The 14,419-nt window shown below is 46.7% G+C and overlaps 1 protein-coding gene across 1 annotated transcript in view; it reads right to left on the reverse strand.

Moving 5' to 3' along the window:
• Snx9 (sorting nexin 9) overlaps positions 1 to 14,419 on the reverse strand; it is a 72,860-nt gene that overhangs the window by 35,026 nt on the left and 23,415 nt on the right. Inside the window, exon 2 of the mRNA XM_051206134.1 lies at positions 3,202 to 3,288. Within this exon, the coding sequence (XP_051062091.1) occupies positions 3,202 to 3,288 (87 nt within the window). The remainder of the gene's footprint in view (positions 1 to 3,201; positions 3,289 to 14,419) is intronic.

The raw sequence follows: 14,419 nt of genomic DNA on the forward strand, positions 1-14,419 counted from the left end.
TTGGTGGCAAGCACCTTCATCCACTGAGCCAACCCTCTGGCCTGGCGCTCACCAGACAGGTGCTCACCACCCCCACGTTGGCCACCAAGGGGCTCGAGTGGACTGTGGGATTGAACCCAGGTTCCTACGCTTGTAAGGCTAGCATTTTCCCGACACACCTACCTTCCCATTCTTGAATATATTTTCTCTAACAAGATATCCTAGAGAATAAACCTAGGAAAGGGGACATCATCATCATCATCATAATAAAAGATGGCTGTAGAAAATACGGTCTTGTAAACTAATTTGTCACAAGGTTGAGTGTGGTCAATAATGTTGGATGACATTAATATTCTAGGAGATTTTCAAGTTAAAAGAAAAATTGTGAGTCAGCAATGAGGCCAGTGGGGTATTTGATAATGTTGGGCAATGACTGATTTCATTAAATGGCCGGAATGATAATGGCATTCTGTCTGAAAACCAAATCTATTTCTATTTGTTAGAAGCACGTTATTAGGGATGCTGAGATGATTCAGTGGCTAAGAGTATGCGCTGCTCTTAGGGAGGACCTGAGTTCGGGTCCCAGCACCACACAGGGTGGTTCACGGCCATGTGTAACTCCAGCTCCAGGGGATCTGATGCTCTCTACCAGAGTCCACTGCTGTCTGCTGTACTCGTGACCACACCGATCCAGAAAGTATACACTCACACATTAAAAATTAAAGTAAAATGTAAAATCGCATACGTTTGCATTTGCACATCGGTATAGATGCTGTGTAGGTATGGGCAAACAAACGTCTGTTGTTCCTCAGGCGCTGCCTACTTATTTCTTTACAGACGGGGGTCTCCCTCTCTCACTGAGGGAGATTTCACCAAGAAGACTGGCTGGCCAGAGCACCCCGGGGACCCGTCCTTCCCACCTGCTCAGTGCTGGGGTTACAGCTTTTTAAAATGTGGGTTCACCCCAGGCACTCTCCTGGCCGAGCTAGCGCCTCAGCCTCCTGTTTTGTTTTTGAGGGAGGGTCACAGTCACTATATATCACAGCCTGCGGCAATCCGGTTGGTGTCAAACATTTGACTCAAGTGGTGTCCCTGCCTAGCTTCCGAAATATCAGGGACTACAAGTGTGTGTCACAAAACTTAGGTTAAAAGGCTTCCTGGATGAAATGACACAAAGGCATCTGCTTCAGATGGGTCAGCTGCACGGCAGGAGAGGAGACGGAGGAGGAGGAGCTGTGTCACAGATGACAGGAGATGGGTCACTGCCCGGCTGATGATTACCAATGCTGGACAGCAGCAGGAGGAGGCAAAGGAGTTGATGAATGTATTCTCTCTCAAACATTTAAAATTGAAAATGTATATGCCTCCTTTAAGTGCCTCACACATACTGTAGTATATCATTTATAAGAAAATAATGTGTGCAGGAAAATAAAAGAATGAGGTAATTTTCAAGCTGAAGGCACAGTCTCACTGGGCTTCAGGGAGCAGCCATGGCCGGCATCAGGAGCTTGCACTCTTGGTGGAGAAGAAAACTGTAATTAAAAATAAACTTAATTGACGGGTGATGTCATTCTGAAAATATGTTTCTCGTATTGGTTACTGAATAAAGCACTGTCGGCCAATAGGAAAACAAGATAGGCAGAACTAGAGACAGAGAGGAGAGAGGAAGGAGCAGGGAGGAGATCCAAGATGGAAGACGGAGAGAGCAGAACGCCAGCCCCTCTCTCCACATGGTAAGATGAGACCACGTGGAAATACTTAGATTGATAGAAATGGGTTAATATTTAAGACAGAGCTAGCCAATAAGAAATGCTAATAGCAGGCCAACAGAATTATATCTAATACAGCGTCTGTCTCTGTGTGTTATTTGTGGCTGGTGCGGCTGTGGGACCAGGCCAGTGGGAAAACAGCTCATAACACTTAATGGGCAGTGGTGGCACACGCCTTTAATCCCAGCACTTGGGAGACAGAGGCAGGCAGATCTCTGTGAGTTCGAGGCCAGCCTGGTCTACAACACTACACAGAGAAACCCTGTCTGGAAAAAAAATCAGAGCTTTAAGGGTACTAGAGAGACAGCGTGGCAGTTGGGAACACTGGCTGCTCTTCCCGAGAACCCAGGTTCCCAGCACCCAGAAAGAGGCTCGGTGGGAGAGGAGACTGGAAGAGAGGCTTCAAGCAGAGCTACAACATGGCGGAGAGCAGGGAAGGCTTGTTCTGGAAGCATGTTTCACTGTGTGTGGCTCTGAAAGCATGCATGCTCGGTAGCCTGTGTAGTCAGGGTATCTGGGACTCTGTATGTGTAAGAATGTGAGTGAATAGGGTGTGTGCGAATGTTGAGTGTGGGAATGTGTGTATTTGACAGCATGTATGCATACATTCACAGTGATGTGTATGAACATGTATGTAGGTATATACGTGTTCACATGCTGCTGTGTGAACAGGAATGTCTGTGCGCAGGAATGGGGAAAATGATGGAGGACGGGGTCTGATGGGAGGGACCCCATAGACCCACAGATCCACAGCTGATCACAAGCCACCAGGAGAGGTGACATGATTAAGTTGGTATTTTAGCCAGGTCATGGACGTAAGAGACAGAGCCAGGCAAGAAGGCACACAGCCAGGTAAGAAGACAAGAGCTTAGAGCCAGTGCTAATGGCCCAGGCAGAGGCCAGCTATAAACAAGACTGGAGAGAGAAAAGCCAGTCTCCCATGGGTGCAAGCCGGGAGTCTTATTGGAGTGACTGGACAGACACAGCAGCACTGGAAAAAAAGATGAAGAGAATTCAGGAGGAGGACCCGGGCAGTGTGGGTGGTGACAGACAAGTACCAAGGACATGCTAAGTCCAAAGTGCTGTGCAAAGATTTCTGAGACACAGTGAGGAGCGCCCACGGGAGCTTGTGCAACCTGCTCAGGCTACAAACACTATGCTGAGTCAAAAATATAATGATATGGGAATATTAATGAGCAAAAAGAGGAACTCTGGTAACCCAACACATTCTCCTGCCGTAGATACAATCACTAGACCATGATGGAATATTCAGGAAGAAAAACTGGGGAACAAACCTCACAAACAAGGAGCCTAGGGCAAGAGGCCCAAGTGGCAGAGGGGACAGTATTTCAGAAGCAACAGCTACAGCACCCATGTGAGCTGATGAACTCGGAAGAGGAGAGGCGTCAAATGAAAAGGCCCCCATGGCGCAGTAAACGCACTGAGCTCTTACCGGGTTTGTAATTGTGATGATCTCGCCTTCATTAACTGTCAGTTCGTTGTTTCCAGGTTCAGCAGCAAAGTCATACATAACCCGAGCCTGCAGGGAGTGCACAGGAAAAGGACAAGTTAGAGGTGCACGCCAAACACACAACCTCAACAACCTTTAGCTAGCCTGTGAACACGGTGGGGTGAGCCTGGCGGTGGCTATGGCTGATCAGGAAGAAAGGAAGACAGTCCAGGACGCTTGTCTCCTTGGGAACTCTGATAGCCACACACCCTGCACATACCGCACTTAGAGATTAGTCCTAAAATACAGCTCCAACAGACAAGTTTCGGTGGGAAAGAAAAGGCCATGATTTTTGTTGGACAGTCATGAGTAGACGCAGGTGTGTATAATGGGTACACCTGCGAATGGCATCACTGCCCATTCCAGGTTCGCACAGAAGAGAAAATCCTGTGGTCAAACACCTATCAGTCCAGGAACTGGCCTCAGTGTGACTTTGGATACCATGTTGTCCCTAGCAACTTAACTTGGAAGTCTGAGACTCAAAGATCAGACGCTGACTCTCTCCCAAGATGGGATCTCGGAGCATGTGACGTAGCTAGACTAGCTCAATCAGCAGGCTCTGGGCTCAGCTGAGACTGTCTTAAACACCGTGAACAGCAACTGAGGAAGACTTCTACTTCCACACAGATGTGCAAACATAGGCATGCACCATGGCACCGACATGCCACAGTGTGCAAACATGCACACCTCTGACACAGAAACATGCATGCATACATGAGTGCACAAATGAACGGAAAAACAGACTAAAGGGAGTTATTCTGTGGTATGAGACAGCAATGAAAAATTGTTATGTTCCCCGAGGCACTGTCAGACATGTTTCACCAGAGAGAACTATAGTTATAAAAGTGTGTGTGTGTGTGTGTGTGTGTGTGTGTGTGTGGTGCCAGGATCAAAGCCAGGCCACTGCACGTTAGGAACACATTCCACCATGAACTTATGTCCTTAACGCAGCATCTTTGTTGATGCTTGGGACTGGGCCTCTCTGTAGCCCAGGATGGCCCACTAGTCACTTGTGGCCGTCATCCCACTTCAGCCACCACGCCCAGGTTCGGATCAATTTCCAGCTCTAAGTAAGTGTTTCATGGATTATCTCCCTCGGGAAGCCCATCTAAAAAGATGGGGCTGCAGGTGCCTAGGGCAGTGCTTGCTCTAGAAGTGCCTGGCCATGATCACAAGGGAAATGGGTTTCCTACACAGCTAGCGGGACAGGGCAGTGTGGTTGCGTTCACTTAACCAGTCTTCTCCAAACACCCAGCACACAGCGGGAACCAGCTGCGGCTGGCCACTGCCTTCCTTTCGCTTCAATCCCAACTGTTTTAGCGGAGATAGAAGGTTCACAGGCGGTGACCCAGGATGAGGCACCCCACTACCTTGAGATACATAAAAAATCAGATACACAACCAGGTGAACATGTCACAAACTGGGGATTTTAAAATGTTACAGAATGTAATGGCGCTTCGTGCTGTTTAATGGGAAATTGTTTCAAAATTTTCCCCACACTTGAAATTTTTCCTAAAAAAAAAAAAAAAAAAAAAATACTGGAAATGGCAGTGTAGTTTGTCAGTCAAGAAATGCCATCAACTGTCCCCTGGGAGCAAAAAAGGGGCCGAGAGACAGGCAGAGGGACAAACACGACCAGTCTACTAGACCGGGACAAAGGACAAAGGGCCACGTGGAGGTCCTCTCCTCACACAGCTGCACAGGAGACAGAACTCTGCTTGTCACGTTGTGGGATAGTTTTGAAAACATGTCACATCACCCTCAATCCCCTGCGCGGGGCAGGAGGAGATAAATGTGCGGGTGTCCTGCGGAAGGAAGCGAGCTTCCTGTGGCGGGGGCCCAGGGTGCTGGCCAAGCTCTGGCTGGAGCGCAGCCTGATGCTTTGTTGTCTGTCCTTGACATTCCTCCTACATTCTCCCAGTTCTGCTAAATCCACGAGTCCCTGGGCGCCGAGTCCAGAGGCCCCTTGTTCACTAGGGATAATTTGTGAGCCAGAGCGAGGAACAAGGGAAACACAGAGGTGGACCCGTCTTCATACTTTAGACATTAGGGGACGCCACACCAGGATGGTTAGAGCTTTTGGCCCATCTCAAACTCACAGGTCAACAGTGTTGGGAGGCAGGCCTAAGGGAAGTACTATTGGCCTGTGAGAGGGGGCTCGATTCTCCAGCTGACCCGCCATGTGAGCACGCAATGCCCTCCCCCCAGGACAAGTATTCAAGATGCCACTTGGGATGCAGTGTGGGCCCTAGCATAGTCTGGAACTCCGATGATTCCCTGGCTTTCATAATGCTGGGAGGATAGATGTATTCTTTGTAAGTTGCCTGCCCTCCAGGGTTCTGCAATGGTGGCACAATGGACTAACACACACAGGAAAAGGGATAAGCAGTGTAGACTTGTTTAAAAAATGCTTCGAAAACTAGAGATGTTTCTTAGAAAACAGGATGGGGAATAATTTAGGAGAACAAAATGATTTAATAGTACATTTTCAAACAAGCACAAACTGCCAGAGGAAAACGCACTGCCCATTGAGCATGTGCAAGGCAGGGAAACCCCGCCCCTGAAGACCCCCGGGCTGGCTCATCATCTGCTTGTCCTCTCTTTCCTCTCCTGCATTTGGCTCCTGCCTGTTTCCACGCCGTCTCTCCTTGTCACCTGCGCTTTTCCTCCTATCCATCAAGGACAAGCTCTACAAAGATACACACACGGCCTCAACTCCAGTGCCTACTGCCTATTTCCTATGTGGCTTTGAAAGAAAGGTCTGCGTTTTTTTCGTCACTACCTCTTCCAATGTCACCTACATTCTAGAGCTATGTTCCCACAGAGTTCCTGGTTAGGGCATAACTTCGCGCTATATATTCAATTCATATTACCAACTCACAACCAATGCCCCCAAAAGAAATTTCAAAAGTCACGGAGGAGGGAAGTGGCTGGTGGACCTGAACCCACACAGTCAGGGGCAAAGCGCACAAATGCCCCAGATCCCCTGACACAAGAGTACACAATATATCTGCTGCTGGGCGCACAACCAATCGCCATGAAGACACACTCTTGGGAGTGCTTGTGCTGTTCATGTCTGCTACATATCACTTTCTCTTGTTCCCCTGCGATTCTAAGTGGCCATGAAAATCACTACATGCCTCAGTGGGAGAGGGCACTTAAGACTCCAGGCTTGACTTCTACGACAGCCCCCCCCCCAACCACCACACACACAGTGTAGGAGGGAGGGAGGGAGGGAGCTTACTACCTTTAATACAAAACAAGAAACTCTGCAATGCAGGGCTGGTGAGATGCCTTTGGGCTACAGCCTGACACTAAGGTTGATGACTTGAGTAAAATCCTTGGAACTCACCAGGTAGGTGGAGAGAAGTGACACATTCAATTATCCTTTGACTGCCACACACATGCCATGGTGCACGCACCTCCCAAATCAATCAATCAATCAATCAATCAATCAATCAATCAATCAATATTTGAAACATCTGTAATCATATCAGAAATCACTCAAATATAGAAAGAGTTTATATAATTCAAGAAATAGCAGCTTAACAGGAAAATGGTCAGAGGAGCTGAAGGAAAATAAAAACAAATGAACTTATAGAAACTGCTCAATTTCTCACACAGAAGACACTGGTTTGATAGATTCTGTCAGACTTTTCCTTTAAAGATCTGCCAGTAACAGACAGATAGATATAGAGGTGTGTGTGCATGCATGTGTATGTGTGATAGCTATACAAGGGTGCGTGCATGTGTATGCATGTGTGTGATAGCTATACAGGTGTGTGTGTGTATATGATAGTTATAGAGGAGGGTATATGTGTGATAGATATAGAGGTATGTGCATGTGTGTGATATAGGTGTGCGTGTATCCATGTGTGTGACATGTGTGCATGCATTTATGTGTGATAGATATAGAGGGGTGTGTGTGTGCATGATAGCTATAGAGGTGAGTGTGCACACACATATGTGTGATATAGATGTGTGTGTGTGCATGTGTGTGTAATAGATACAGAGGTTCTGTATGTGTATGTGTGTGATATAGAGGTATGTGTGCCTGTGTGCATGTGATGACTATAGAGGTGTGTGTGTGTGTGTGTGTGTGTGTGTGTGTGTGTGTGTGTGTGTGTGTGACAGTTATAGAGGAGGGTATGTGTGTGATATAGAGGTATGTGTGCCTGTGTGCATGTGATGACTATAGAGGTGTGTGTGTGTGTGTGTGTGTGTGTGTGTGTGTGTGTGTGTGTGACAGTTATAGAGGAGGGTATGTGTGTGATATAGAGGTATGTGTGCCTGTGTGCATGTGATGGCTATAGAGGTGTGTGTGTGTGTGTGTGACAGTTATAGAGGAGGGTATGTGTGAGATATAGAGGTATGTGTGCCTGTGTGCATGTGATAGCCATAGAGGTGTGTGTGTGTGTGTGTGTGTGTGTGTAATGGTTCTCCCCATCTTCACAAACAGAAGAAAAATCATTCCACTTTTATATTCCTACTTATCTAGCAGACAAAGAATGCCACACTGATACGGTTTGATAATTCAGTTACTCTCTGCTATAGTTTGGATTTCAAATACTACTTTATTAAAGCTCGTGTGTGAGGGGTTTAAAAGGAAGCAGGCTTGAGGGGCGGGCTCTGACGGGAGTCTGAGGGTCACTGGGGATGCACCCCTGGGAGAGACTCTGTGGCTCCGGCCTCATTCTCGTCTCTTGGGTTTGCGGACCATGAGGTGATCACCTTACCACACAGTGCTGCCCTGCCGCAAGCCTAAGAGGACAGAAGCAATCCGTCACCTTCAGGGCCTCCAAATCATGAACCAAGAGAAGACTTTTCTAGGGCAGTTACTTCAGATATTTGTAACAGAGACAGCAGGCATGGTGGCTTGAGTGAGACGGCCCCCCGAGGCTCGCACACTTGACTGTTTGATCCCCAGAGGGTAGACCTGCTTAGGAAGGACTAGGCGGTGTGGCCTTGCTGGAGGAGGTGTCACTGGGCCACTCGACTTTCTCCATTTCATTCTGCCTCCTGCCTGTGGGTCAGAGAAAGGCTCCGAGCCACTGCCCCAGCGCCTTGCCTGCCCAGCTGCCAGCTGCCATCCACCCACCCGCCACGGTGGTAACAACCCGTAAGCTACCCCCGATTAAATGCTTTCTGTAAGTTGCTTTGGCCATGGTGTCTCTTCGCAGCAACAGAACAGTCACTACGACAGTCATAAACACCACAGAACACAGCACAGCACAGAGATGAAAAGACCTCCATAAACAGACCCAACACAAGAACAGCCAATTAATGAAAGCGGAATTGCGGATATGGCATGCACTATACTATCTTTTTATAGGTGGAATAACATTGTTATTTGCCAGCATTTCTGTAATGAAGCATTAGATAACAAGAAATGAATTTTAAATGGATTACCTAGAAAGGCAGTAAAGGAAAAAAGTAGATCAGAACAGCGATTTTTCACTTTATATTTCTTTTCTTGTTTTAATTTTAATGTGTAGATATGTCGCTGATTTTATAGTTCTAAATTAAAGTGGGAAGCAACTGTTAACAAAAACAAAACAAACAAAACCAGAAAATATGTAAGGATGACATAAAGAAACTGCCTAGCTTAAAAAAATATTTCACCAAAGCAATACTAGAAAGTAGTTGGTTACGCCCGTAACATCCATGTCATTATGATCCAGTGGGCATACCTTGACAGGCCTGTAGCTCACAGGGTCCACTCACTGGGGATGTCTGCTCTCTCCCTGCAGCCTGTCCACCACAAGGAGGTGACTTCCAGGTCAGAGCCAGTGTCATTTCTCCAAGCTTTGTGACCAAAGTGTGTGGTGTCTTCAGAAATTCTTACGAGGTTCTGACGGTTAAACCATCCCACACTTAGCACGGGGCTTCTGGGAGAAGCATTACCCTATACAAGGTAAAGTCTTTCTGAATGACTGGATTTAAGGCTCACTCCACAGGAGGGAACCCACATCTGAGATAATAAATCTAGTGGCTGAGGGCTCCCCGGCCCTGCGGAGTGAACCTCCTTCCATTGGTCTGCTAATGGACATAGATAGCATCAAGCTGCCTTCTAGACACTCTCCACATCCACAGATGAGTGCAACCTTCAGGTCACCCCTGCCCTCCAGGCTGTTCCTAAAATTATATAAACCCTTCCTATATTAGGACACACTACAGCATGGATGGAGAGGCACAAACAAGCAAGGGTCTGTTTACAGTTGTCAGCTCCTAGGGAGGGAAAGTCAGCTTTCTTAGTGGGTGTGGCCGCTGGTAGGTTACCCTGCTCCAGTGGATGGCCCCACACCATGCATATATGGGCAGTACTAACTGCACTTGACGATTATAATAAAGAGGAGGAGGAGGAGGGAAGAGGAGGAGAGAGGAAGAGGAGGAGATGAAACTGGACAGGAACATGGTAGAAGAGAGAGGACGTGAAATAGGGCAGCAGGCCAAATTTAATTATGTATGCATACATGCATGCATATATGATATCTCAGGGATTTAATTATGTATGCATGCATGTATGTACATATGATATCTCAAGGATTTAATTATGTATGTATGCATGTAAATATGATATCTCAAGGATTTAATTATGTATGCATGTATGTGTGTACATATGATATCTCAAGGATTTAATTATGCATGTATGTATGTACATATGAAACCTCAAGGATTTAATTATGTATGTATGTATGTATGTAGGAATAATTATGGTTTTTAAAAGAACCACTAAAGGTAAGATGTGAAATGTAAAGCTCTGCCTGTGGCTCTATCTAGGACATTTAAAATCACTGAAAACACGGCAGTCTGTGGGAAGCTTCCCTGCCTGCAAGAGCACAGACCTGCCTGACACAACCACACAGCTGGTTGGAAGGAGAACATCCAGTGAAACTATTCCTGCAGCCTCATTTTCAGTACACTAAAGTCTTTGGAGTTAGACACACTACATGTATGTAAATCCTGTGCTCGGATGCTAACAGATGGGTTTTTCTGTTTGTTTTTGAGACAGGGTCTCCATCTCGAGGGCTGGATAACCGGGGTGGGCTATCACACCTGATACATGTGCTGACAAGATCAAACCCCAGGCTGCGAGTGAGCCTCAGCCCAGCATCCGATAGTGTGAAGACAGCCTTGAAAGTTATCATGCGTCTGACACGTATGTGCACATACGCTTCATTACACCTATGCACAGTTACTGAAAGAACACAAAGGATTGGCAATACCACACCTCTCCACCACTCTCCAGGCCAGCCAAGGCTGACCTAGACTCTCTGATTCAGATGTTTTCTATTTCACCTATAAATCTGGAACTAAGGGTTGACTCGGCTTTGTGCACACGAGGCTGAGCTACAACATGAGCTCACTGGTTAGAACACCCCTATCTACACAGCTAAGATTGGCTACCTTTCAACCCCCAGGGTTGCTAAGAACACAACTTCACTTCTAGTTCCAAACAGAAGTGCTGTGTTATTTTTCCTGGCTGTAAAAGCACTGCAGGAAAAAAAAAATTGACAGAGAAAAGCTGGAAAGCAAATATACAAATCCCCAGCCCCAGATATAAGAAGTACAGGATGATGTAGTGATTAGAAGTTGGCTTTCAGCTGGGCAGCCAGTTCAAATCCCTCCTCTGTCAACTCACCAGCCTTGAAGACTCAGCCCAGTTCTTTAACCTCATCCCTCAAATTCCTCAGGGCTAAGGTAAGGCCAGCAGCATGGGCCTTGTGACATGAGTGAAAAATGAAGTAATAAGATTAAACAGAGAAAAGTGACTGCTTAGCAGACCGGTAAATGCTAGCCGTCCCGACCTTTGGTTTGAGAAAACCACAACATACACAGTTACTTTCTCTTTTCAGACCCTGTGGACTTCTGGAATTAGTCTTGGGGTTCTAGCAAAGCAAGTTTTATGGCTACTGATACCCATGGAAAGTGTTTCTGGGCTCTGCTTCTTTGCTGAATCTCAAGGAGACCAGACCTCCACCCAACTGTGTAGGCCTGCCAGACCCACTCAAGCGTGCTATGTGGCCAGCAGAGCCTGTGCCCAGCCAGCATTAGAACAGTAGGGAGAGGTCCCATGACTGCCTCTGATGGCTGTGAGTGAGGTCAAACTCTTCACAGAAGCTGAGAGAAGGAGCTATCCCAGACCCAAACCAGACAGCTGGGCAGCGAAGGACTCTGGGAGTACAGGCCTGCTTCTGCTAAAGGAGAAACCAGCAGACACACACACTCGTGTGTAAAGTGATGCGGGCTCATTGTTCTAACAAGAACCAGATACGTGTGTGTGTGTGTGTGTGTGTGTGTGTGTGTGTGTGTGTGTGTGTGTGTGTGTTAGCATCAAGTGAAGCAGCCTCGACCTCTTCACATTTGGAGGATGTGAGGGATCTCTCAGAAGAGAAAACAAACCATGACACAATTAAGCATCACAACCACCAACATAAAATGTGCAAGGCACATAAACGAGGGAGAAGTGAACGCAATTTTAAGGGTAAAGGCACACTATGAGAACTTATCTCAGCAACAGAAAATGAATGTTTGCATACAACAGCCTTTCAGAGGAGATAATACAAACTGTACGTACACAGTGAAGACAATGGGGATCCCAGGGGCCCCAGACCTTAGCACAACAGACTCCATGATGGAGGTACCATTCAGGCTGTGCATCTCAGCACACAGCACCAGCTGCTAAAACTAAAATAAAGGCCTTGTCCATCCGAGTCCATGTAGTTCTGGGAAAGTCTCAAAATGTATTAACCTTGCCTTTTAGCTTCTGTAGATCTGCTTCTGACTAACTGATCTTATTAGCTGTGAAGTGTATCAACCCAGAACATGGATTTTGTGCTTAAAAGCTCACCCTGAGAAAGGTTCAGTGCTACACTGGGATCCGAACACCCAGTGTAGTCCCTGATCGGCTGATAAAGACCGGCTACACCGTGTCCAAGCAGTTCTCTCTGGTGAGTACCCCACAACATTTCATTATTGTTAAATGAATGGGGACAGGGACAGAGACATGGCTGTACCAGGAAAGATACTTACTCCCCATCCCCACCTAGCTCAGCCCTTAGACCAGTGTGAAGCGAGAGGACAAGAAACTGCTTTAGTTTTTCCTCCTCCACACACAGACTGCCCCCCATCTCTCCTATACATACACACACACACACACACACACACACACACACACCGTATGGGAACCATGAAACTTTCAAAAGGAGGCCATTAAAAACACCTTACCAAAACCCTTCAATCTCCCCATAAGAAAAGAAGTAAGCAAACGCGCAAATACGCGGGGAGACACTCACTTCAGCAGCAAAGACGAAACCCCAAAACACAAAGCAGAGCTGACAGACCCCGGCACATTCCTGCAAACAGGGTGTACAGTCCCCGGTCCCCAGGTCTCTGTCAGCAAACTCCACTCACTTCAAACTCCTAAGAAGACGGTTTGTGGGGAAATTATAAGTGGATTTCCCCCATATTTTTGTACTGAAACAAATCATGATACGAGAAACAAAGATAAACTTCATTTTTGGCATTGTAAGGCCTCAAACAATAATCAATGACCAGGGACCATGTTAAATACTTCAAACATTTTCATCCGACTTTGGTACAGGCCCAGTATAGCTTTCAAATTTCCCCGTAGGTTCAGAAACTTCTTCAGATTAAGCTATGCCATAGAAGAAGACTTCAGCTATTAGTCTCCAGTCTTCTGCTAGTGATCATTGGGCAGGTACATGTAGCTTTTTCCTATACTAACTTCTTCTGAGTACTACAACAATTCCACTTAAAGAAAAAAAGTCTAATCTCAGAATAGCTTTAAAAAAAACTGCGCATGCACACACAAAGAATCTATCAAAATAGTCTGTATATCTTGTACTTTAAGCTCCTTACAGAGGTTGAGATTTTCCCCCCAAACTAAGTCCTCAGACCACACAAAGACCTCTGAAGGCCGGCTTGTGTAATGGGGAGAGGAGCAGAGGTGAGCTAGGCTGCAGCAGTCTTCAGGAGACTGGGGGATACATCCCGAATCCATTCACGGGCACCGGCAGCGGAGAAAGGAGGCCTGCGCTCTGGTGGTTTCAATGCCCCTGCTCTAAGACGACTGGAGTGAGCACCTTGCAGGGGAAACATCAAATGGGGTCAAATGATGGACAAGATGCACTGAGAGAGAAGTGAGGCTGTGTGTGTGAGGGAGCCCAGCGCAGCTGCCCAGGGGAACTTTGCATTCTGGTCCAGTGGCCAGGAAGAAATCTGAGCAGAAAGCCCCAAACTGAAGCAGCGCCCGCCGTTGCGCTGAGTGGGAGACCAGAGCCACGGGAGGACGGGAAGGTGCAGAAACCGGTCTCTGTGCGTGTGCTTCAGCATTAAGCTACGCACCTAGACAAAACCCTTCCATATAGGGCTATTCAGAAACATCCAAACATCCCATATCAGATGTGGGGTAGAGCCAGGAGACACCACAGTTCCTACTAGTCACAGAGACACAGGGCATAATACAAAAGCTCTCAGGCTAAATACCCCAGTAAGGCAGGGAGAAGGAAATAAACAAAGCTACTTAGATACCCTTCCCAATAAAACTTACAATCAAATGCCTTCAACTTTTAACACCTTTCAAGAGAGGAAACAGAGCTGAGAAACTCAGCATCAATAGAATGTTTAGTGCCCAACAAAAATTAATGGTAAGAACAGGAAATTAAAAAAAAACAACTACTGTCAGAGCAAAAGCATAATTCAATAAAAACACACCAAGAAATGACAGAGCAAAGAACAAAGTCCACCAGAGAACGTGGGGCGGTGTACCGGAGCTCACCGGTGACTAGGTACCACGAGAATGAGAGCAGTGTGGGCCAGTGTGGGCCAATGAGCAGAAAGGAAACAGGCTGAGCCCGTCTTCTGACTGCAGTCCCAGAAGGATGGACTCGGGACCAGAGAAGGAAACACATGTGAAGAAGCAATACAATTTTGATGCATCCTCAGATTCTGGAAGCTGAATACACCCACACAGAGAAGGCACACATGCACACAGAACAAGCTATCATAATCACATTATAGAGTTATCAGTGATGAAGCTTAAATGAACTCTGGGCAGAAAACTAAACCAGGGACATACAGAACACTGAGAGATGAAATGGCTGACGTCTTATTAAAAACAATAAAGGTAAATAATCAT

This window comes from Phodopus roborovskii, unplaced genomic scaffold (assembly GCF_943737965.1).
Source record: "Phodopus roborovskii unplaced genomic scaffold, PHOROB, whole genome shotgun sequence".
In the NCBI taxonomy this organism is placed as follows: Eukaryota; Metazoa; Chordata; class Mammalia; order Rodentia; family Cricetidae; genus Phodopus; species Phodopus roborovskii.